The following is a 22179-nucleotide window of genomic DNA, read 5'->3' on the forward strand; positions in this document are numbered from 1 at the left end:
TAAATTATGAAGAATTATCCTGCAGTGGTAAGAGTGTTCTTTGCAGAAACATGAAACCTGTATGTCGGTTATTACAGACCATCTGATCTCAACTCCTCATTGAATGGGAGCGTGGCATCCATTTACATCATCCATCTCGTCACCTCCCAGTGCTGACACTGCACTGCATTCAGAGCAGAAAGAAGCGAGTGCTCGGGCACAGTTTCTGCTCAGTAAAACAGTACTGAACAGGTGAATGAAGGTGATGCAGTTTCTAATCCCAGGGAATTTATGGTTTAATAGAGATGAGGCAAGGTAACGAGTGGACGGTAAACGTGAGTTGAGCCCCTCAGGTCAGGGAGGTGAGTTCTTGTTCAAAGAGGATGACAGGGTTCTGGAGAGATGACACTTCAGGGGAACCTCATGGGGCAGAGACTGGGAAGTGGCTTTTGGGAAGGGCTGAAAGAGGTCAGTTTCCATCATGGAGGTTGGGCCCCAGAGTGTCCACAAGGGGTGCACGGGAGGAGATGGAGGTCTTCATGGGGCTTCTTCAACTCAGGCTGAAGAGTCTGGTAGCTGGCCTGAGTGCAGTGATTGGGCCTCTGTTTCCAGGAAGACAGTGTCGCTGGGGTGAAGGGTGGGTTGGAGAGCCTGGAGCAGGGCGGCTGGAACGCTGGGCAGCCTCTGTCCCTGTTGGGTGGACAGGATGCTGAGTGACGGCAGAGGTTAGCACAAGTCTGGTTGGGGGATGGAAATTGGAGGAGGAAAACGGTACTAGAAAGTTCTGAGCTGCAAACACAGAGGCCCGCTTGACCTCCTGAGTTTGAGTGACATTTACTGTACCTCTGAGCCCTAGAAGGCCTTGGATTTCCTGCTGAAAGTCATGGTATTGTTTCAAGGAGAAACCAGTTGCATTTAACCGTTGGGCAGGTCGCCAGAGCACAGCACGTCCAGGCGGAGAGCTACCTGGTCTACGGCGTGATGAGCAGCGGTGAGGTGGAGTGCAGCAACAGCCTGGAGGACGCCACGGACCAGGCCCTGCCCAGCCAGGCCTTTGTCTACCGGCCCGTGCGGCAGCGCGTATACTCCCTCCTGCTGGGGGGCGGCGCAGGTGAGTCGTGTCTCCAGGGGCCGTGCGGCTGGAGCTGATTCTAAGAACTGGCCAGATGGAATGAGTGCCTTCTTTCAGGACTCAGGATTTGTTTCTCTGTAAAGTCTGAAATGGAAAATGCCACTCACGCCTGTGTGGGATTAAGGGTGAACGCATGGGATGTCTATATATCTGGTTAGCAAGCAGTTGACCAGAGTTCATTGAAAGAGAAGTGCATTGTTTCTGTTGTAAAGTGTTGTATTTTTATTCCTTAAAAGGATTTGTGCTTTTTAAAAAATTTGGAAACCCTTTCCTCCTGTAGAAGTGTAATGTAGAGTGTGTCTGTTATTAGAAGACAGTTTCTTATGATTATGGTATATCTTTCTATGTTACTTTTAAACTATTTCTTAATATTTGAAGCATTTCTCTTTTAAGCAGCATGTCAGTCTTTCAGTCTCTGTCTTTCAGTTCGATTGTCTGGGCTCTTTACATTTACTGTGCTGACTGACATGACTGGGTTTAATAAGTCTTCATTGTGTTCTTTGCTCTGTCCTCTTTTCCCTATTTTCCCCTTTTCTGACTTCTTTTGGAATAGTTGACTAATTATTAGTATTTTGCTTTATATTGGCTTACTATTGGACTTGAATTATTAGGGTTACTTGTTTCTGTGTGTTTGCTTGTTTTTTAGCAGTTGCTCTAGGGTTTATAATGTGTGTCTTTAACTTGTCAGAATTTGGCTTCAGTATTATACCATGTTAAGGCGTACTGTAAAAAGCTTACAACAGTATACTTCCATTCCCCCCATCATTTTTGCTATTCGGTATATTTTAAATATTTAATTTTGAAATAATTATATAGTCAAGGGAGTTGCAAAAAATAGCATATAAGATTTCATTTACCCTTTATAAGATGACATTGTATATAATAAAGTATAATATCAAAGCCAGGAACTTGACATTAGTACAATACTGTGAAGCAGACTATAGATGTTACTCACTTTTCAGGATTTTTTATACCCATTCGTTTGTGTATGTGTATAATTCTGTGCAGTATTATCCATACAAGATACAGGCGTGGATGTACAGATACCCATGTATAGATATGGATGTATTATTCATACAAGATACAGGTGTGGATGTACAGATGTCCATGTACAGATACGGATGTATTACCCATCCCAGATCCAGGCGTGGATGTACGGATACCCACGTACAGATATGGATGTATTATCCATCCCAGATCCAGGCGTGGATGTACGGATACCCATGTACAGATGTGGATGTATTATCCATCCCAGATCCAGGCATGGATGTACGGATACCCACGTACAGATATGGATGTATTACCCGTACCAGATACAGGTGTGGATGTACAGATATCCATGTACAGATACGGATGTATTATCCATACAAGATACAGGCGTGGATGTACGGATACCCATGTACAGATGTGGATGTATTACCCATCCCAGATCCAGGCGTGGATGTACGGATACCCACGTACAGATATGGATGTATTACCCGTACCAGATACAGGTGTGTATATACAGATATCCATGTACAGATATGGATGTATTACCCATCCCAGATCCAGGCGTGGATGTACGGATACCCATGTACAGATGTGGATGTACTACCCATCCCAGATCCAGGCATGTTCCGTGGCCGCAGGGGCTCTCCCTCTGCTGCCTCTTGGTGCCCCCCTTCTGTCCCTGTCCCCTGGCTGAACACTGGTCCGTCCTCCAGCGCAACCCCTCGGTCATTTTGAGAGTGTCACATAAATGGGAACATAGTAGGTAACCTTTGAGATTCATGCATATGTTTTAAGCATAAATATGTGATTCTTGTTTTTACTTTAAGCTGTTGGCAAAAATTTTTGTGAAGGACCAGATGATAAATATTTTAGGCTTTGAGGGCCCCACAGTCAGTAACAGCTAATGAGCTCTGCTGAGGCGGTGCCCTGGGACGCAGATCCAGAAGGGCATGGTTGTGCCACTGAAGCTCTGTCTAGTTTTCCCATGTCCCAAAGTTTGAATTGTATGTCATTGGTCTGTGTCAGAATATTCTTCTTTCATTAATTTTCTAATCATTTAAAGCAATATGAAAAGTATTATTAGCTTTCAGACTGGATAAAAGCAAGCCAGCCAGATTTGGCCTGTGAGCTGTGCTTTTGGTTGTTTTGGAAAGGAGTTAATCGGTGAGTTGATTGCTGTGTGTGCCGTTTCTGGTGCTCTTTATTGTAGAAATGTAATTCTGCTGGCGGCAGAATTTTAGATGCTTTTGTCCAGTACTTTGAGGGTGTCATTCTGTTGTCTCTAGCTTGTGTTTCTCCTGAGATGACCGTGGTCCTTCTGACTGTTGGGTCCACAGGTTGTGAGTGTGTGTTTCTCTGGCTGTCCTTAGGGTTTTTTGCTGATTGCTGGTTTTCAGCCCCTATTTAAGCTGAACTTTGGAGTCATTTCCTCCATGTTTATTCTGCTTGCAGCTGTTGAGCTGCTTGGGTCTGTGAGTTTCTATTCCCTGTTGACTTTGAGAGAGCACCATTTCATTGAACACTTTTCTGTGTCTCTCTGTTGCTCTAGGCCCCTATCACATACCTGGTTCACACCTCACAGTGCCCCTCAGGCACCAAAGCTCATTTTTAAGCCTCTTCTCTCTGTGCTTCAATTTGGATCCCTCTTGTTGCTCTGATTTCACATTTACAGAGCCTTTCTTCTGCAGTGTCTAGTCTGCTACTAGCCTATCCAGTGAAATGGTCATTTCAGATATTGTGTTTTTAGCATGTAAAAAAGTCTTCCATTTCTTTCTTCCCTGTCTTCATGTTTTCCTTTAAATCCTTAAACTTGTTTGCAGTACCTGTTTTCAAGTCCCTGTCTACTAATCCCATCATCCTGTCATTGCTGGGCCTGTTTCTTGTCTTTTCTCCTTCTGGTGGGTCCACGTGTTTCTGCTTATTCTCGTGTCCAGTATTTTACTCTTTTGAAAAGGTTTTGGATCTGTGAAGGGTCTTGCCTTTTGTCCTCTAGGGGTCATTTACCTGATCCTTGCAGGGTTTGCCTGAAGTCTGCTTAGGTGGTCTGGGGAACCTCAGGAGATAGAGGGGCCCTGTTCCTGAGGCTGGGGCTTCCTGGGCTGTCACCGAGTGCTGACGGCTGACGCAGCCCAGCCCCTGCACGTGTGGCCTCAGGGTCGCACAGCCAATGGCCGTCTGCCTGGCCTCGTTCAGCCTTGCCCTGGACCTGCCGCGCTCCGTCCCTCAGGGCCTCAGGGTGCTCCTCTGCATGGCGCGGGCTCTGGTTCTGTGTGCAGCCCTGCCACTGGGACAGCCTGTCCTCTCCGAGCCCTGCTTTGCCCTGCTCTGCTCCCCGCTCCGCTCTCCTCCCCACTCCGCTCCTCTCTCCTCTCTTGCTCTGCTTCCCTCTCTTGCTCTGCTGGGCTCTCACAGCCTTGGCTGCCCTCTGCATGGCGCCCTGGGGGTAGAACTGTCCACTTGAGGGTGCCAGGGCTTCTCCGCAGTCCCTGTCTCAGCCACACCCACCCTCCTCTCCTGTTGTAGGTGCCGGTGGAGGTGAGTGCTGGTGTGGTGCTTGTACCTTTTTTGTGGCTTTTCTTTGCCCTTGGAGAGTTCTGTCCTGCATGTTGGTACATTTTTCTCCCATCCATATGTCTATTGTCCGTTGTTGGAGCTGCTCAGAGATGATGCTGGACCTCCTGGGCTGATGTTTTGTTTCTTCATCCTTACTTCCTGGTTTGATTTTCCTGCATTTGGGGAACATTTCACCACTTCATTCTCAGCTCTTTGAGAGGTTTCCCTCTCTCCTTCCTGTCTCATTTCTCTCTCCTTTGAGACCTCACTCGTCTTCCTGACACTTCTCCAGTGAAGTGGAATTCCTGCTGGAAGCCTTGAACCTCGCTGGTGGGAGGCTGGCAGAGCTGGGTTTGCTCCCTTTCTGCCCATGTGCTTTCTTTCACTTGCATTGCTTTAAGAATCAAATCCATGTTGGCAGATACAAAATGTATTTTCCAACTCAAGCCATCCTTCTGATCAGTTCTCTTTATTCCTCAGGCCCTTAAACACTAACTCCCCTGGATTCCTCCCTTCTTCCCTCATCAAAAGTTATTTCCTGTCACTCACAGGGACCATCTTGCATGTGGGAGAGGGGTGGTTGGGTGGGGAAGCGGGGGAGGAAGGAGGTGCCCCAGAGGGCCACTGACCCAGTGTCTCCTCTCCCTCCCTGGAAAGAAGTAATTTCCTCTCTATGGGCACCATGCACTCTTCATTCTTCAGCGCATTACTGTTTGTACTTGCCTGTGCGCGTCGTCTGTGGCCACTTCCCCACCGGGCTGAGCAGGGCCTGGTCAGGGGCGTCCTGCTGCACCTGGCAGATGTCTCAGCGTGAGTTAGTGACCGATATGTGTGTGTTTAAAATACTGCCTCTTCAGAAGTGCTTGCATTTAGCAAGGCATTCCTTGGAAAAGGGTTACTCTGATGGTTGAATTTCAGACACCGAGGGAGAGTGATGGTCCCTCAAACGCTGCTACATGAGCAGCTGTCTCTAAACCCTGTCTGACGGGCAGGCAGGGAGCTACTTGTTTGGAGTGAGGTCTAGAATCAAAGGTGCCTTTAGCTCCGCAGTCCCTGACTCTCCGCACCAGAGCTCCTGCAGGTGTGCAGCTGTGGACAGTGGAGGTCTGAGCCAAAGTATGGCACCAAATTGATGACTTCATCCCTCAAAGTCCCTAATTAGGGGCAGGATTTGGATAACAGATCTGTTGGATGCTCTAGTTCATCTGGAATGTTGGAGGGTGCCTCTTCAGGGAGTGCTTGGTCACTGCGCTCCTCCCCGTATTTATATAGTGGAGCATATGGTGTTTAGACAGCTCAGTGGCATCATGGCCAAAACAGGGGAGAAACCCTAAAGTCACTCAATCCTCAGCCCGTCCTTGGCTTCATGCCTGTTCTTACCACTGATTTTAACACTGTCTGTTTTTTAGTCTCCCTAGTGATAAGATTAGATAAAATCATCAGGAAGCTTGATGCATTTTAAGAAATAAAAGAAACTCAAAAAGGTGCAAGAAGGCAGACTCTGTCTCTTTTCCCCCTCCCATCTCACTGGTTCACAGCTCAGAATAGCCCACGCCTGTGGCCCCCTTTAACAGTTAATATTAACTGTCCTTTTTCCTTGTCACTTTCCCCTCATTTTCACCATGCAGACATTCCAGGAATCCAATGGGAATTGCAGGAGGCTGATAAGACTTGTGACGGGCACCTTTGCAAAGCGCCTGCAGGGCATTAGCTCCTCCGAGTCCGAGAGGTTGACCTAAAAAGTAATCCTTTTTTCCCAAATATATATACAAAAAAGAAAGTTTGGGGGAATTTTCTATTTTTTAAGCACTAATGCCACACATAATTATATATTAATCCAGCAATATAAAAAATGTAGGATCATAAAGACAAATATATACTTTTTATTTTTTTTATTATTATTATTTTTTAAATATATACTTTTTAAAGCCTGGAGAGTTGTTATCAAACTTGAAAATCCCCGTGATTGAGAGGTTATAGTTGACATTGCTTCTGCTCATTCTCTTCCCTTCCCAGTGCTCACAGACCTGCCAGATCGTGTGAGAGGAGTGGGCACTTTTGAGGCTTTGTGTGTTGGAATAATCAGGAGTTTTTAATGGGAGAAAGGTTGGACATGTAGACAGACCCACATTTTTGCTCCCAGGGTAACATTTCTTGGTTATACACAGAAGCTTTTATAAATGGTATAATGTGGAAATAGCAGAAGAACAACTTTGATTGTTATTTTTTTTGTTTTTCATATAAAATGTTATAGTGTGAATAGAGAGTAAAACTAACAAAGAACTTTCACTTGAGTTTTACTTTGCTCCTTGAACTCGGAAACCAGCAAATCAAAAGTTCAAATGAGAAAATCAAGTTTTCCTTTTAGGAATTATCAAACTCAATCCCCTCTTCTCTTTTTCTTCGTATGTAGGCATCTAAGAAGATGATTTTATTTGAATTCAGACAAACTAGATTATTGCAAACATTTCTGCTATTTCAAAATACATGCCAGATTAAACCTCTGAAAATATGTGGTACCTCAGAGAAAACTCAGCAGTGGCTACAGGACTGGAAAGGGTCAATTTTCATTTCATTTCCAAAGAAGGGCATTGCCAAGGAATGTTCCAGCTACTGTACAGTTGGAGTCATTTCACATACTAGCAAGTATCATGCTCAAAATCCTTCAAGTTAGGCTTTCGCAGTACATGAACCGAGAACTTCCAGATGTATAAGCTGGATTTAGAAAAGGCAGAGGAACCAGAGATCAAATTGCTAATATTTGTTGGGTCATGGAGAAAGCAAGGGAGGACTGGAAAAACATCTACTTCTGCCTCGTCTGTTCATACTCTTCATAGGATCCTCAAGGCAAGAATGCTGAAGTCGTTTGCCATTCCCTTCTCCCGTGGACTCCGGGAGATAGTGAAGGACAGGGAAGCCTGGCATGCTGTAGTCCATGAGGTCACAAAATTCAGAAACGACTGAGTGACTGAAAAACATCAACTGCTTCATTGACTACACTAAAGCCTTTGACTGTGTAGATCACTACAAACTGGAAAATCCGTCATTAAAGAGAAGGGAATGCCAGACCACCTGACCTGCCTCCTGAGAAACCTGTATGCAGGTCAAGAAGCCACAGTTAGAACTGGACATGGAACAACTGACAGGTCAAAATGGGGAAAGGAGTACAAAGTGACAAGGTTGTATACTATCACCCTAACTTCTCTGCAGAATACTTCATGCTAAATACCGGGCTAGATGAATCATAAGCTGGAATCAAGATTGCTGGAAGAAATAGCAACAACCTCAGATATGTAGATAATACCACTCTAATGGCAGAAAACAAAGAGGAACTAAAGAGCCTCTTGATGAGGGTGAAAAAGGAGAGTGAAAAAGCTAGCTTGAAACTCTACATTCAGAAAACTAAGATCATGGCATCTGGTCCCATCCCTTCATGGCAAATAGAAGGGGAATAAGTGGAAGCAGTGACAGATTTTCTTTTTTGGGGCTCCCCCAAAAAATGACTGTAGCCATGAAATTAAAAGACACTTGCTCCTTGGAAAGAAAGGTATGACTAACCTAGACACCATATTAAAAAGCAGAGACATCACTTTGCCAGCAAAGGTCCATAGAGTCAAAGCTGTGGTTTCTCCAGCAGTCATGTACAGATGTGAGGGTTGGACCATAAAGAAGGATGAGTGCCAAAGAATTGATGCTTTTGAATTGTGGTGCCAAAGAAGACTCTTGAGAGTCCCTTGGACTGCAAGGTCAAACCAGTCGATCCTAAAGGAAATCAACTTTGAATATTCACTGGAAAGACTGATGCAAAAGCTGAAGCTCCAATACTTTGGCCACTTGATCTGAAGAGCCGACTCATTGAACCCTGATGCTGGGAAAGTTTGAAGGCAGAAGGAGAAGGTGGCAGCAGAGGATGAGATGGATAGATGGCATCACCGACTCAGTGGAAATGAGCTTGAGCAAACTCCTGGTGGGCGCTTGGTGTGTTGCAGTCCAAGGGGTTGCAAGAGTCAGACTTGACTTAGTGACTGAACAACAGCAACCAGAGAATGGGCTAATTTTCCAGCAAAATGCATTTATTTTAAGACGATTTCAGGTAATACTTTGCATCTAGTCGTGGCTTTTGGAAGCAGCAGGGAGCTGTACTGTGTCTATGGTAGGGATAATCTGAATTAACAGAGAAAATGCTTCCAAATGAATGTCTTGGTTTGGACAGAGACCTCATTCAGACTAAAGACTTATTCTTTGCATGTTGATAGGCTTTTCTGGCCACTGTGTGCTGCCCTTTACCCTCTTCTGGCAGAAGGAGGAAACAGGCATCCTGAGGGTCCCTGTCACCTGCCTGCTCACCAGGGTAGTGGCAGGACGCAGAAGAGCCTGCAGACACCTGGCCTCCACTTCAGAGAAGATGCTCATTTGTGTCTCTTTTCCTGTATCCTTCCCCACAGTTTCTGACAAAATTTTGTTTAGGGAATGAAAATTAAGATTAGCAGCTCCAATTGAACTTTCATCTTCTGGCTAGCTAATTTTATTTGAAAGATAAGAGTTTCCTATTCAAGGCTCTGTAAGTAAATAGCTGTAAGTGCTACAGTTTATGCAGCAAAGTTCACTCGTGTTCTGGTCAGTTAAACTCATCAGGTGTTCAGTTAATCATTTTAAAAAGCAAAAGCTTTTCTTAGTTTGTTAATTAAGAAATACTTTGGAATTAATATGCACTTAACCCCCAGTTCAGTTCAGTCACTCAGTTGTATTTGACTCTTTGCGACCCCATAGACTGTAGCATGCCAGGCCTCCTTGGCCATCACCAGCTCCTGGAGCTTTCTCAAACTCATGTCCATCAAGTCGGTGATGCCATCCAACCATCTCATCCTCTGTCATCCCCTTCTCCTCCTGCCTTCAATCTTTCCCAGCATCAAGATCTTTTCTAGTCAATGTATGGCAAAGCCAATACAATACTGTAAAGTAAAATAATAAAAAAAAAAAAAAAAGATCTTTTCTAATGAGTCAGTTCTTCTCATCAGGTGGCCAGAGTATTGGGGTTTCACCTTCAGCATCAGTCCTTCCAATGAATATTCAGGACTGATCTCCTTTAGGATGGACTGGTTGGATCTCCTTGCAGTCCAAGGGACTCTCAAGAGTCTTTTTCAACACCACAGTTCAAAAGCATCAATTCTTCCATACTCAACTTCCTTTATGGTCCAACTCTCACACCCATGCATGACCACTGGAAAAACCATAGCTTTGACTAGACAGACCTTTGTTGGCAAAGTAATGTCTCTGCTTTTTAATATGCTGTCTAGGTTGGTCATAACTTTCCTTCCAAGAAGCAAATGTCTTTTAATTTCATGACTGCAGTCACCATCTGCAGTGATTTTGGAGCCCAAGAAAATAAACCCTCTGTTGTCCAAGTTATAGAGAAAAGAGGGAGTTTGGTGTCAGTGCTGGTCTGCATGGTGAGGAAAGAGGGGATCGGGTTTATGTGCTGGTCTAAATTTTGAGAGAAGAGCTCCTGGTGTTGGTGCTGGTCTTGAGCCTATTTTCTCTGCTAGGCCTGCCGCTCCTGTTGGACTCACCTCCATGGGCAGTGCCGTCCTCCTGGATTGTAGCTGGGCAGATAATGCTAAGGTGCCTTGCCTAACTCAGTGGAACTATGAGCCATGCCATGTAGGGCCACCCAAGATGGATGGGTCATGGTGGAGAGTTCTCAGTAAACGTAGTCCACCAGAGAAGGGAATGGCAAACCACTTCAGTATTCTTGCCTTGAGAACCCCATGAAAAGGCAAAAAGATTTGACACTGAAAGATGAACTCCACTGATCAGTAGGTGCCCGATATGCAACTGGAGAAGAGTGGAGAAATAAATCCAGAAAGAATGAAGAGGCTGAGCCAGAGCAAAAACAATGCCCAGTTGTGGATGTGACTGGTGATAGAAGTACCAACTCCAAAGTTGTAGAGAACAATACTTCATAGGAACCTAGAATGTTAGGTCTGTGAATCAAGGTAAATTGGAAGTGGTCAAACAGGAGATGGCCAGAGTGAACATCAACATTTTAGGAATCGGTGAACTAAAATGGACCGGAATGGGTGAATTTCATTCAGATGACCATTATATCTACTACTGTGGGCAAGAATCCCTTAGAAGAAATGGAGTAGCCCTCATAGTCAACAAGAGTCCAAAACTCCGTGCTTAGGGGCAGTCTCAAAAATGACAGAATGATCTCTGTTCGTTTCCAAGGCGCATCATTCAATATCACAGTAATCCAAGTCTATGCCCCAATCACTAATGTCAAAGAAGCTGAAGTTGAATGGTTCTGTGAAGACCTACAAGACCTCTAGAACTAACACCAAAAAAAGATGTCCTTTTCATCATAGGGGACTGGAATGCAAAAGTAGGGAGTCAAGAGATACCTGGAGTAATGGGCAAGTTTGGCCTTGGGGTACAAAATGAAGCAGGGCAAAGGCTAACAGAGTTTTGCCAAGAGAACGCACTGGTCAGAGCAAACACCCTCTTCCAACAACACAAGATACAACTCTACACGTGGACATAACAAGACTGTCAACACTGAAATCTGATTGTTTATGTTCTTTGCAGACGAAGATGGAGACGCTCTGTACAGTCAGCAAAAACAAGACCAGGAGCTGACTGTGGCTCAGAGCATGAGCTCCTTATTGCAAAATTCAGGCTTAAGTTGAAGAAAGTAGGGAAAACCACTAGACCATTTCAAGTATGACCTAAATCAAATCCCTTATGATTATACAGAGGAAGTAGCAAATAGATTCAAGGTATTAGGTCTGATAGAGTGTCTGAAGAACTATAGACAGAGGTTTGTAACATTGTACAGGAGATGGTGATCAAAACCATCCCCAAGAAGAAAAAATGCAAAAAGGCAAAATGGTTGTATGTGGAGGCCTTACAGATAGCTAAGAAAAGAAGAGAAGTGAAAGGCAAAGGAGAAATGGGAAAGATAAATCCATCTGAATGCTGAGTTCCAAAGAATAGCAAGGAGAGATAAGAAAGCCTTCCTAAGTGGTCAATGCAAAGAAATAGAGAAAAACAATAGAATGGGAAAGACTAGAGATCTCGTCAAGAAAATTAGAGATACCAAGGGAACATTTCATGCAAAGATGGGCACAATAAAGGACAGAAATGGTATGGACCTAACAGAAGCAGAAGATATTAAGAAGAGGTGGCAAGAATACACAGAACTATACAAAAACAGATCTTAATCACCCGGATAACCATGATGGTGTGATCACTCACCTCGAGCCACACATCCTGGAGTGTGAAGTCAAGTGGGCCTTAGGAAACATCACTACAAACAAAGGTAGTGGAGGTGATGGAATTCCAACTGAGCCATTTCAAGTCCTAAAAGATGATTCTGTGAAAGGGCTGCACTCAGTATGCCAGCAAATTTGGAAAACTCAGCAGTGGCCACAGGACTGGAAAAGGTCAGTTTTCATTCCAGTCCCAAAGAAAGGCAATGCCAAAGAATGCTCAAACTACCGCACAATTGCACTCATCTCACATGCTAGCATAGTAATGCTCAAAATTCTCCAAGTGAGGCTTCAATATTATGTTAACCGAGAACTTCCAGATGTTCAAGCTGGATTTAGAAGTGGCAGAGGAACCAGAGATCAAATTGCCAGCATCCATTGGATCGTAGAAAAAGCAAGAGAATTCCAGAAAAACATCTACCTCTTCTTCATTGACTATGCTAAAACCTTTAGCTGTTTGGATCACAACAACCTGTGCAAAATTCTTAGAGAGACGGGAATACCATACCATCTTACCTGCCTCCTGAGAAGTCTGTATGCAGGTCAAGAAGCAACTGTTAGAACTGGGCATGGAACAAAGGGCTGATTCAAAATTGGGAAAGGAGTACGTCATGGTTTTATATTGTCACCTTGCTTATTTAACTTATATGCAGAATACATCATGAGAAATGCTGGACTGGATGAAGCACAAGCTGGAATCAGATTGCTGGAAGAAATATCAATAACCTCAGATGTACATATGACACCACCCTTGTCACAGAAAGTGAAGAGGAACTAAAGAGCTTCTTGATGAAAGTGAAAGAGGGGAGTGAAAAAGCTGGCTTAAAACTCAGCATTCAAAAAACGAAAATCATGGCATCCAGTCCCATCACTTCCTGGCAAATAGATGGGGGAACAATGGAAACAGTGACAGACTTTATTTTCTTTTGCTCCAAAATCACTGCAGATGCTGACTGCAGCCATGAAATGAAAAACAGTTTTTTATTGGAAGAAAAGCTATGACCAACCTAGACAGCATAATAAAAAGCAGAGACATTACTTAGCTGACAAAGATCTGTCTAGTCAAAACTATGGGTTTTGTAGTAGTCATGTATTGATGTGAGAGTTGGACCATACAGGAAGCTGAGCGCTGAAGAATTGATGCTTTAGAACTGTGGTGTTGGAAAAGACTCTTGAGGGTTCCTTGGACTGCAAGGAGATCAAACCAGTTAATCCTAAAGGAAATCAGTCCTGAATATTCATTGGGAGTACTGATGCTGAAGCTGAAGCTCTAATACTCTCACCACCTGATGTGAAGAACTGACTCATTGGAAAAGACCCTGATGCTGGGAAGGATTGAGGGCAGGAGGAGAAGGGGACGACAGAGGATGAGATGATTGGATGGCATCACGGACTCAATGGACATGAGTTTGAGCGAGCTTCGGGAATTGGAGATGGACAGGGAGGCCTGGGGTGCTGTAGTCCATGGGGTCGCAAGGAGTCAGACATGACTGAGCGACTGAATTGAACTGAGATGATGCTGTGTGCCTCTTGGAATATTGGTCCAAAGACTGCTTCCCTCGGCCCTGACAGCGGAGAGCGAGGAGGCCTGTCGGATGTGTTTAGGCTCAGGTGCCCACCTGAGCCTCTCTGTCTTTGTGTGTCACTTAGAGTTAAAACTCTGAGACATGGCCTCTGAACCTCTGTGCTGTGAACAGTCTTAGATAAAGACTAAAGGTGGTCACTTCCACGCAATGTCAGATGTGGTTTTGTGAATGTTTTAGTGATTCCCAAGGAGTCACTTGGCAGGCTAGGTCCCTTAATAGCAGTGGTTGAGTAGGAGTACAGAACCTAGTAACGTTTGTCTCTTGGCATGAGCAGGGCAGCATTCACTCAGTTGGCTATTTTTTAATGCAATGAAAACCTTGGCCAAGAGGATTACATAGAAATTGGGTTGTTTTATTTTTAACAACATTAAGAATACTCAGATCTTCTTTCTTTTTTTAAATTTTTTCTGTGTGTATGAAATTTAGGCTAAGATGAACTTGCTCCTAAACCTGCAGTTAATGAGCATTTGCTCTGGGCCTTGTGTTTTACGGAGAATGGTTTTTGCTCTAGGGAGCTCAGTTTTTTGGGACTCTAGCCAGAGTGCTGGCTGAGTGAGCTGCAGTGTTTGGGGAGCATGGGAGGCTCAGCTGAGAGGGAGGGAAGGGGGCTCGCCAAGTGTGGGCACAGGAGGTGGGCGTCTGCGGCGGGCTGGGGGAGTGGTAGAGGGGAGCGGGAGCAGAGCAGAGCGTGGCCAAACGCAGAGGTGAGGAAGGGCACGGTGATTGTGCGGCTGAGTGGAGCACTGCAGCTGACTGGGCCACCTGAACTTCCATAGCAGTTAGTAATCTAGCAACAGACAGAAGTGCCTTTATTCTAGACTATTCCTACCAGCTTTCTGATTTGTCTGACTTAACACTAGTCTTAATAGTTGTGTAAAGTAGTGAATTTAAAAGCAGAAAGGACTGTCATATTCCTGCTCCTTAAATGTTCTCTGGAACGGCATGAGGGTGGTGGGGAAGGAAAGCAGGATTCTACAGGAGCCGTCTCGGTGGTCACCTCTGCCCTCAGTGACCACCTACCCAGGTTGTCCTGCCACCCCCCACCCAAGGTCATCGTTCTGGTAGGAATGGATGGATGACCATCCGATCAGAGGGTAGGAGACCCACTGCTGGATGCCCGAGGCCCCTCGGTGACCTTTGATGTGAGAACTCACTGGGCTCTCCAGCATGGAATCGGTCCGGCCAAGGGGCTCTCGTGCAGTGTCGGTGATGGATTGGTATGCACGTCCACTGATGCAGCTGTCTTCACTCAGGTGGTTTCAGCACCGGCCCCACTGTCAAGGAGTGGTTTGTGTACTCCGGGAACCCACTGAGGCAGCCGGACCTCGTCAGGCCTCTGCAGATGAACATTCCAGGTACAGACTGCCTTGATTAAATGTCAGAGTTGTTCACCACATGATGCAATAATGATCTCTGTGGAAACATACTTTTCCAGAACTGCACACACACTGATTTTCATTTCTACCATGGGTCCAAGAAGTACCATTAGTACCTAATGAAGTTCTAATACAACAGAGGAAAGGGCATTATACAGACCTCCCCAGGCCCAGTCTGCTGAATCACCCTGCCTCACTCCCCTGCCTACTGCCCAAGGTCTTGCCAGGGGGAGAAGGAAACCTGGATCCCTGAGTAAGCAGCTGCAAATTAACACAGTTGGATTCTTGCTGCTCTGCTTGGGTCGATTCTTGTCTTGCTTCCATGATTGAAAGTGGGCTTGATGAACTGGGAAGAGGAGGTGAAGGAAAGTGTTTAACTGTAAAAATAAGTTTTTTTCAAGGGCCATATCTTAAAACACATAGTGGGAGGGGAGAAAACAGAGTTCTCCTAAAAATTAGTTGAAGTAAATTCTTCCTGTGAGTTCTTAGTATCTGAAGAAGGCAAGCATGTTTGACTGTAGGAGACAGTGTTCTGCACACAGACACTTGAAGAGAGGACAGTTTAGGGTTTATTTTAGTGGCCTTTCTTATTGTTTCACAAAACACTTCTCCAAAATATTTATATTCCATTTTTATATGCTTCAAATTCTCTCAAGTCACTATTGTGTTCTGTCACTCAAGCCTATAATTTACCAAATAAGAAACGTTGTGAAACATGTTTCTTATAAGTGGAATTGTACAAGGAAAGAAGTTGAGGGAGTATTTCCTTATTCGCTCAGTTGGTAAGCGATATACTTAAACCTAAATATTAGTATTTTAGTATTTCAAACCTAAAGGTACTTAACACAAAAACAATTTAAGATGAATTGACACATTTTACTGCAAGAAGTACTTTTAAAGAATACCCAAAATCATTTCCCAAAAGTGTTTATATATATATGTAATTTTCATTTTATAGGATTGTTCCAGAAATAATGTAGAAAGGGAATATTTGGCCTTTCATTATTATATCATGAGTTAATTTTAGAGGCCACTCGATATAAGGTTTTAATAAACTCTGAAGTTCACTCAGTTGTTGGAGAGGCTGCTTCTGAGGCTTGTGACACGGGCTGCTGGCACTGCTGAGCTCTGCACACGGGGCCTGTGCTTCCAGAAGCAGCTGGAGCCCCACCCACTGGCAGAGGGCGGGCACGCGTCTGCCATCACTAGGACCTTGGAAGTGGGGTCTTGAACTTGTGTTACAGGTGATTCAGATGAATGGCTCTGTTCACACTTATGTTAATAACGATAGAAAATGATAGGATTTTTATATATAAATCATCTCTATGTCCATGAGGAAAAATGGCGGGTAGTTTTTAGACTCATTTGGAAGCTGGATCATCCAGGTGCCTGTCTCATGGTTTTCCATCACCCTGACAACGTGTATGTTAAGAGCAGTGGACTCCTGCTGCTTGATCCTTGCCTTCCGCAGGCCTTTGGAAGGGTGTACCTTGAAATTTAGCTTCCTTTCCCCCGACCTGCCCCTTTACAGGGTCCCTGCATCTGTGCGTCATCCTCAGCTGCCTCCCTTCCTAACATGCTGCGTTTTGTGCTGCAAGTCTCGGACCACACAGCAGGCAAGCGTCTGACATAGCTTTTTATCTCCAAAACTGGAGATTATTCTTTAGGCAACATGTAGTTGATTTTTTCTGTCTTCGCAGAGCCTCTTTTTGGTCATTTTAAGCATATCCTTATTTTATAAACCTAGGAAAGCTGATTGCACACATCTAACTGGTAGTTTGTCCATCTGGAATGATTTTTAAAGCATTCAAGAATCTGAGAGTAAGCTTAGTATTTCTTCACTGTATAAAGACGTGACTCACCAGCACCTTGCAGATCCTCTTAGACGATTGTTTTATAAAATGAAACAAGTTGTCATTCACAGAAATTACCTCCTTCCCTGTTTCTCTGGGCAGCACTCTGGAGCTTGCTCATTTCTAAGAAGCTCTGAGACTTTCCTGTCCATGAATTCACACAGAAGCCTTTGCCAAGTGATATAATTTGACTTTTGAAGCTGTTATGTTTCAGGAACAATGCATTTGGGACCTATAGACGAAATCTCAGCTGCCCACGGGACTCTGGGTCAAGTGTGGGGGCCACCCTTGATCCTTTCTGGCAGAGTCATGCAGTTTTCTCATACTGTGAAATGTTTTCATTTTGCTGTTTTTGACTATTTCAAAATGTGAAAATCATTCATTCATAATTTCTGCATATAAAACCCAGGAAAATGTATCTTACACAATTTTGGCAGCTGTTTCTTTTGCACAGTGTACTTTGAAAACCATTAGTCCAGGAAAATAAGAGAGCCAACTACCTGAGTAGACCAGTGGTGTTTTCGCCAAGCACCCCATCACAGCTATGTCTCACTCCCTCGGACAGCACAGCTGAGCACAGCAGGAGAAAACCCTCCCTTTCCCGCACAGTATAGCAGTTTAAAGAAAGAGGAATGTTTTCAATGAAATACATATATGCTGACCTTTTAGGATTTCTGCTTGTTTAAACCAGGAAGTTCTGTTAATGTTTACTTTCCAGTTGCTTTAAGTGTAAAAGCCCAAGGAAGTCAGCAAGGAAAGAGGTCAGTGCCCTTTATTTCTTTACTTTGTTTCTGAGAAGCGTGTTATAACTTGTTAGTACAAAGAATAATGGTAGATGGACTTTTTTTTTTAAACTAGGGGGAACGCCTAATTTGAGACAACTGTGGCTGAGCCAAGAGCCAGGAATCCAGGCCCAGCGCTTGGACACACTCCTGGCCTGCTTTGACCTTTCATCCTCGCGAGAAGAACTGCAGGCAGTTGAGAGCCCCTTTCAAGCACTCTGCTGCCTCCTGGTCTACCTGTTTGTGCAGGTAACCTCACTCCTGGCTGTTGCTGCTGCAGTCACCCCTTGCTCCTGGCCCTCACCTTTTGGGGGATGTGGTGGTCTGGGGTGAGGTGTGAGGGTTGGTCCCCTGCCCCATCTCTGCCCAGTGTCTGTTTCATAAAAAGTGAGGGTTCTGTGTGGCTGTACATTTGAGGAGCCCTGTCGGCTGCCAGCGTAGAAGTGGGCTCTACACCTACCTGTGATAGAAGCTTGAGGTGTCTGACAGGTCCAGGCCCTGGTGCACTTTCTCACGATTGCCCAGCTTTGTAGAGCGTGGACTGTCCTGTGTCCCTGTTTGGATGGTGGCTACCACAAACATGGTGTAGTTAAGCCACCCTTAGTGAGTTTTAATTTTACTGTCTCCTCACTGGTTTCACATGCACCAGGACGAACTTTTGTTTTGAGTAGAACTTTTCCTTTATTTGCACCAGACTCAGCAAAGTATAAATCAGTAAATGGTAGCAGGATTAATTAATGTTTAAATGAAAAATACATTTCTTTTGCTACTTTTACTAAATGTGCATGCATGTATTATCAGTTAATGCTTTCTTTCCCTTGTTTATGAATCTGCAGGCGACTAAGATGGACATATTGGGAGTTGGGAGCTGGTCGATGACCAGCAGCTGAGTTTTCTCCTCTAGGAGAATAAGCGGTTTTCTTCTCAGGACTGTGTGTGAATATAGGGATATGGATAGATCCTTGGAGAGCCTTGTGTTAGCACTCTTAGGACTACATCTTGCATTTCTTTTTCCAGCGGGAGAGATAGGTCCTTGAGCCCATTCGTCGTCACTTGACACAGCTCTGCTTTCTTGTCATCTGTGCAAGTGACCGTTGGCTATGAAAGTCCACTTCCAGCAGGAAAATATCCCAAATCACAGAATAGTCACTTTACATCTCACATATTTATATAAAACTGAGGCTAGACAAGTATCAGAAGGAAAACTTCCACTTTTACCTTCTTACTACTAGTGAATACCTTTTAAATGAAATCTTTTTAGTATGAGTCAGCATGAGATAGACTCATTGTTGGTTGACTTTAAAGGATACATTCAAATTGGAACTTTTAAAATAGAAAACAAGTCAATGCATCAGTGTTACCCCTTAGATTAAAAGGTACTGTACTGTGTTGTTATTCATAAGGATAACTATTCTCTCTTTAGATTAATAAGGCTAAAATAGTATACTTTTGTATAGTTAAGCTTAAATTAGGTGCCACACAGGATTAATGCATACTGTTTAGTGTACAAAGCATACAAAGAAACAAAACCCTCATTTGTTAACTTTTGAGTCTTAACTTGGTTAACTCATTTTTCACTTGGAGTCCAACCTCCAAGTTAACATTTTTTATTAGAGGCTTATTTGAGAAACTTTTCTGGAAGGGTAATTTTGCATCATAGAAAGTTTGCATATTTTTTATAATTATGGTAGAGCAAATACTTTATCACAATAATCTCCACTATGTGACGTTTTTAAAAATTGGTATTACTAAGAATCTTGTCTCCTCTGTTATCAGTTCAGTTCAGTTCAGTTGTTCAGTCGTGTCCAACTCTTTGCGACCCCATGGACTGCAGCACATCAGGCCTCCCTGTCCATTACCAACTTCTGGAGTTTACCCAAACTCATGTCCATTGAGTTGGTGATGCCATCCAACAATCTCACCCTCTGTCACCCCCTTCTCCTCTTGCCTTCAATCATTCCCAGCATCAGGGTCTTTCCAAATGAGTCAGCTCTTCACATCAGGTGGCCAAAGTATTGGAGTTTCAGGTTCAACATCAGTCCTTCCAATGAACACTCAGGACTGATCTCCTTTAGGATGGACTGGTTGGATCTCCCTGCTGTCCAACGGACTCTCAGGAGTCTTCTCCAACACCACAGTTCCAAAGCATCAGTCCTTCGACACTCAACTTTCTCTATAGTCCAATTCTCACATCCATACATGACTACTGGAAAAACCATAGCTTTGACTAGATGGACCTTTGTTGGCAAAGTAATGTCTCTGCCTTTTAATATGCTGTCTAGGTTGGTCATAACTTTCCTGCCAAGGAGTAAGCGTATATTTGCTAATTACAAAGGTGGTGGCAGAGTATGAAATCGATAAACTGAAAAAGTATGATGAAATGTTGTTTTTTTTTATTTTATTTTTTGGCTGCATTGTTGGCATGCAGGATCTTAGTTCTCTGACCAGGGATCAAACCCATGTCCCCTGCAGTGGTAGCACAGAGTCTTAACCAGTGGATCACCAGGGAAGTCCAATAGTGATTCTTTTTTGTAGGCTGGTTTTTTAAAATCAGCTTTCTGCAAAAGATGCTAATGGCAAGAAGTAGAACTAACTATATGCCAACAAACCTGTCTAAGAGAGAGGTGAGGGCTTATGAGTTTAAAACAAAATATTCTCTGCTTGGTCTTGCTTTTGTAGGTTGAGATCTTTTTTCTTGGTCATGAGTGCTGCGCATTTGTAGATTTCTTGCTTTTTCTGCAACATAATTATAGCTTCATTTATACAAAGGCAACAACTACTTTGGAATAAAGGTGGAGATGGATGGTGACAGGACCAGTGCAGCATTTGGTGGCTGAGCCCCGACCCTGTGAGGAGCGCGTGGAGGTGCTTCTGGGACCCGGTGTCACCCACCTAGGCTCTGTCTCTCTGTGTCTCTGTCTCTCCTTGCTTCTCACTCACACTTTGGTTGGACTTTTTGATTCCACAAAGGATGGGAGGAGATGCATATTTGGGGAATCCTGGTTTCTTTTAAATGGGGATCCAAAGACACAGTTGGCTTGCAAGGGTGGGTGTTTGTCCCAGCTCTGATCACCCTAGCTCAGGCTAGCTGTGGGTGCTTTCTGTCTGCAAACCCCACAATTGTCGTCTCTGGAAATTTGTGTTAACACGACCTGCGTTGCTCCACGGCTCAGATTTGACCATAGCTCAGGCTTCCCACAGGCGTTCTGGAGCGTTCTGCCTTGCTCATGAGCACCAGGTTCTGCTTCCCAGCCTGGCTGTGGTTGACATGAAGATTTATACACCAGGGACTGCAGGTGGGGGGAGAAAAGACCCCGCCTACCTTCAGGGATGTCTCTTTTGCCCTGGGTGTGAGTGTGTGTATATGAGAGTGTGTGTCCTCTGCTGCCCCAGGCATGTGTGTGTGTGCTCTGCTGTCCCGGGTGTGTGTGTGTGTGTGTGTGTGTGTGTGTGTGTGTGAGAGAGAGAGTGTGTGTGCTCTACTGTCCTGGATGTGTGTGTGTGTGTGTATGGTCATGTGTGTGTTCTCCTGCCCCAGATGTGTGTGTGTGTGTACACACATATGTTCAGTACACTCTGCTGTGCCTGTGTGTGTGCTTTGCTGCCCCGAGCATGTGTATGCTTTGCCTCCCCCATCGTGTGTGTGTGTGTGTGTGTGTTCAGCTGCTCATGTGAAAGTGTGTGTGTGCCTTGCTGCCCCAGGGAGGTGTGTTTGCTTTGCTGCTCTGAGCATGTGTACACGTATGTGTGTGCACCCATGTGCTGTCCAGAGCCTGTGTGTGTGCTTTGCCACCCCGAGTGTGCATGTTTGTGTGCACGTGGGTACATGCTGTACTGTGTGTGTATATGTGTGCACTTTACTGCCTTGAGCATGAGCACATGTGCATGTATCTGTGTGTGTATATATGTGTGTGTGTGTACATGTGCTGTCCTGTGTATGTGTGTATTTTGCTGCCATTACCGTGCATGCACATGTGTGTGTGTACTTTGTGTGTGTGTACGTGTGCATGCACTGCCCTCTATTTGCACTTTGTTGCCCTGAGTATGCACACATGGTATGGGTGCACATGCATGTGTGTGTGTTTGTACATGTGCATGTGTGTGTTTGTTTGCATGTGCATGCACATGTGTGTATGTGTGCGTGCACACATGCTGTCCTGTGTGTGTGTGCACTTTGCTGCCCTGAGCATGCATATATGTATGTGTATGTGTGCATGGATATGTGTGTGTGTTTGTATGTGTGCACATGCTGTACTGTGTGCACATTGCTACCCTGAGCGTGCACACATGTATGTGTTTGTGTGTACGTGTGCATGCACTGTCCTCTGTGTGATCTGCCCTGGGTGTATGTGTGTGTGTGTGCATGTGCACACATTGGTGTGTGTGCTTTGCTGCTCTGAGCATGTATGCACGTGTGTGTGTGTGTGTGTGCATTTGTACATGTGCACATGCAGCCCTGGTATGTGTGTGCACTTTGCTGCCAAGCGTGCATGCACATATGTGTATGTGCCTGTGTTCTCCCAGGGCTGATGCTGGCTCTCTCTCCATGCAGGTGGACACTCTCTGTCTGGAGGATTTGCATGCCTTCATTGCGCAGGCCCTGTGCCTCCAAGGAAAGCCCACCGTGGAGCTTGCAGACTTGCAGGTACTGACTGTC

At 44.6% G+C, this 22179-nt stretch overlaps 1 protein-coding gene across 9 annotated transcripts in view; it reads left to right on the top strand.

Moving 5' to 3' along the window:
- Positions 1-22179, top strand: part of FAM120B (family with sequence similarity 120 member B) — a 66801-nt gene that overhangs the window by 22131 nt on the left and 22491 nt on the right. For 8 of the 9 annotated variants that reach the window (XM_061130050.1, XM_061130056.1, XM_061130055.1 and 5 more), the window contains 4 exons: positions 910-1090; positions 14765-14866; positions 17599-17771; positions 22075-22167. In XM_061130050.1, the coding sequence (XP_060986033.1) occupies positions 910-1090; positions 14765-14866; positions 17599-17771; positions 22075-22167 (549 nt within the window). The remainder of the gene's footprint in view (positions 1-909; positions 1091-14764; positions 14867-17598; positions 17772-22074; positions 22168-22179) is intronic. The other variant, XM_061130057.1, reaches the window with a different exon arrangement.

Source organism: Dama dama, chromosome 26 (assembly GCF_033118175.1).
Source record: "Dama dama isolate Ldn47 chromosome 26, ASM3311817v1, whole genome shotgun sequence".
NCBI lineage: Eukaryota > Metazoa > Chordata > Mammalia > Artiodactyla > Cervidae > Dama > Dama dama.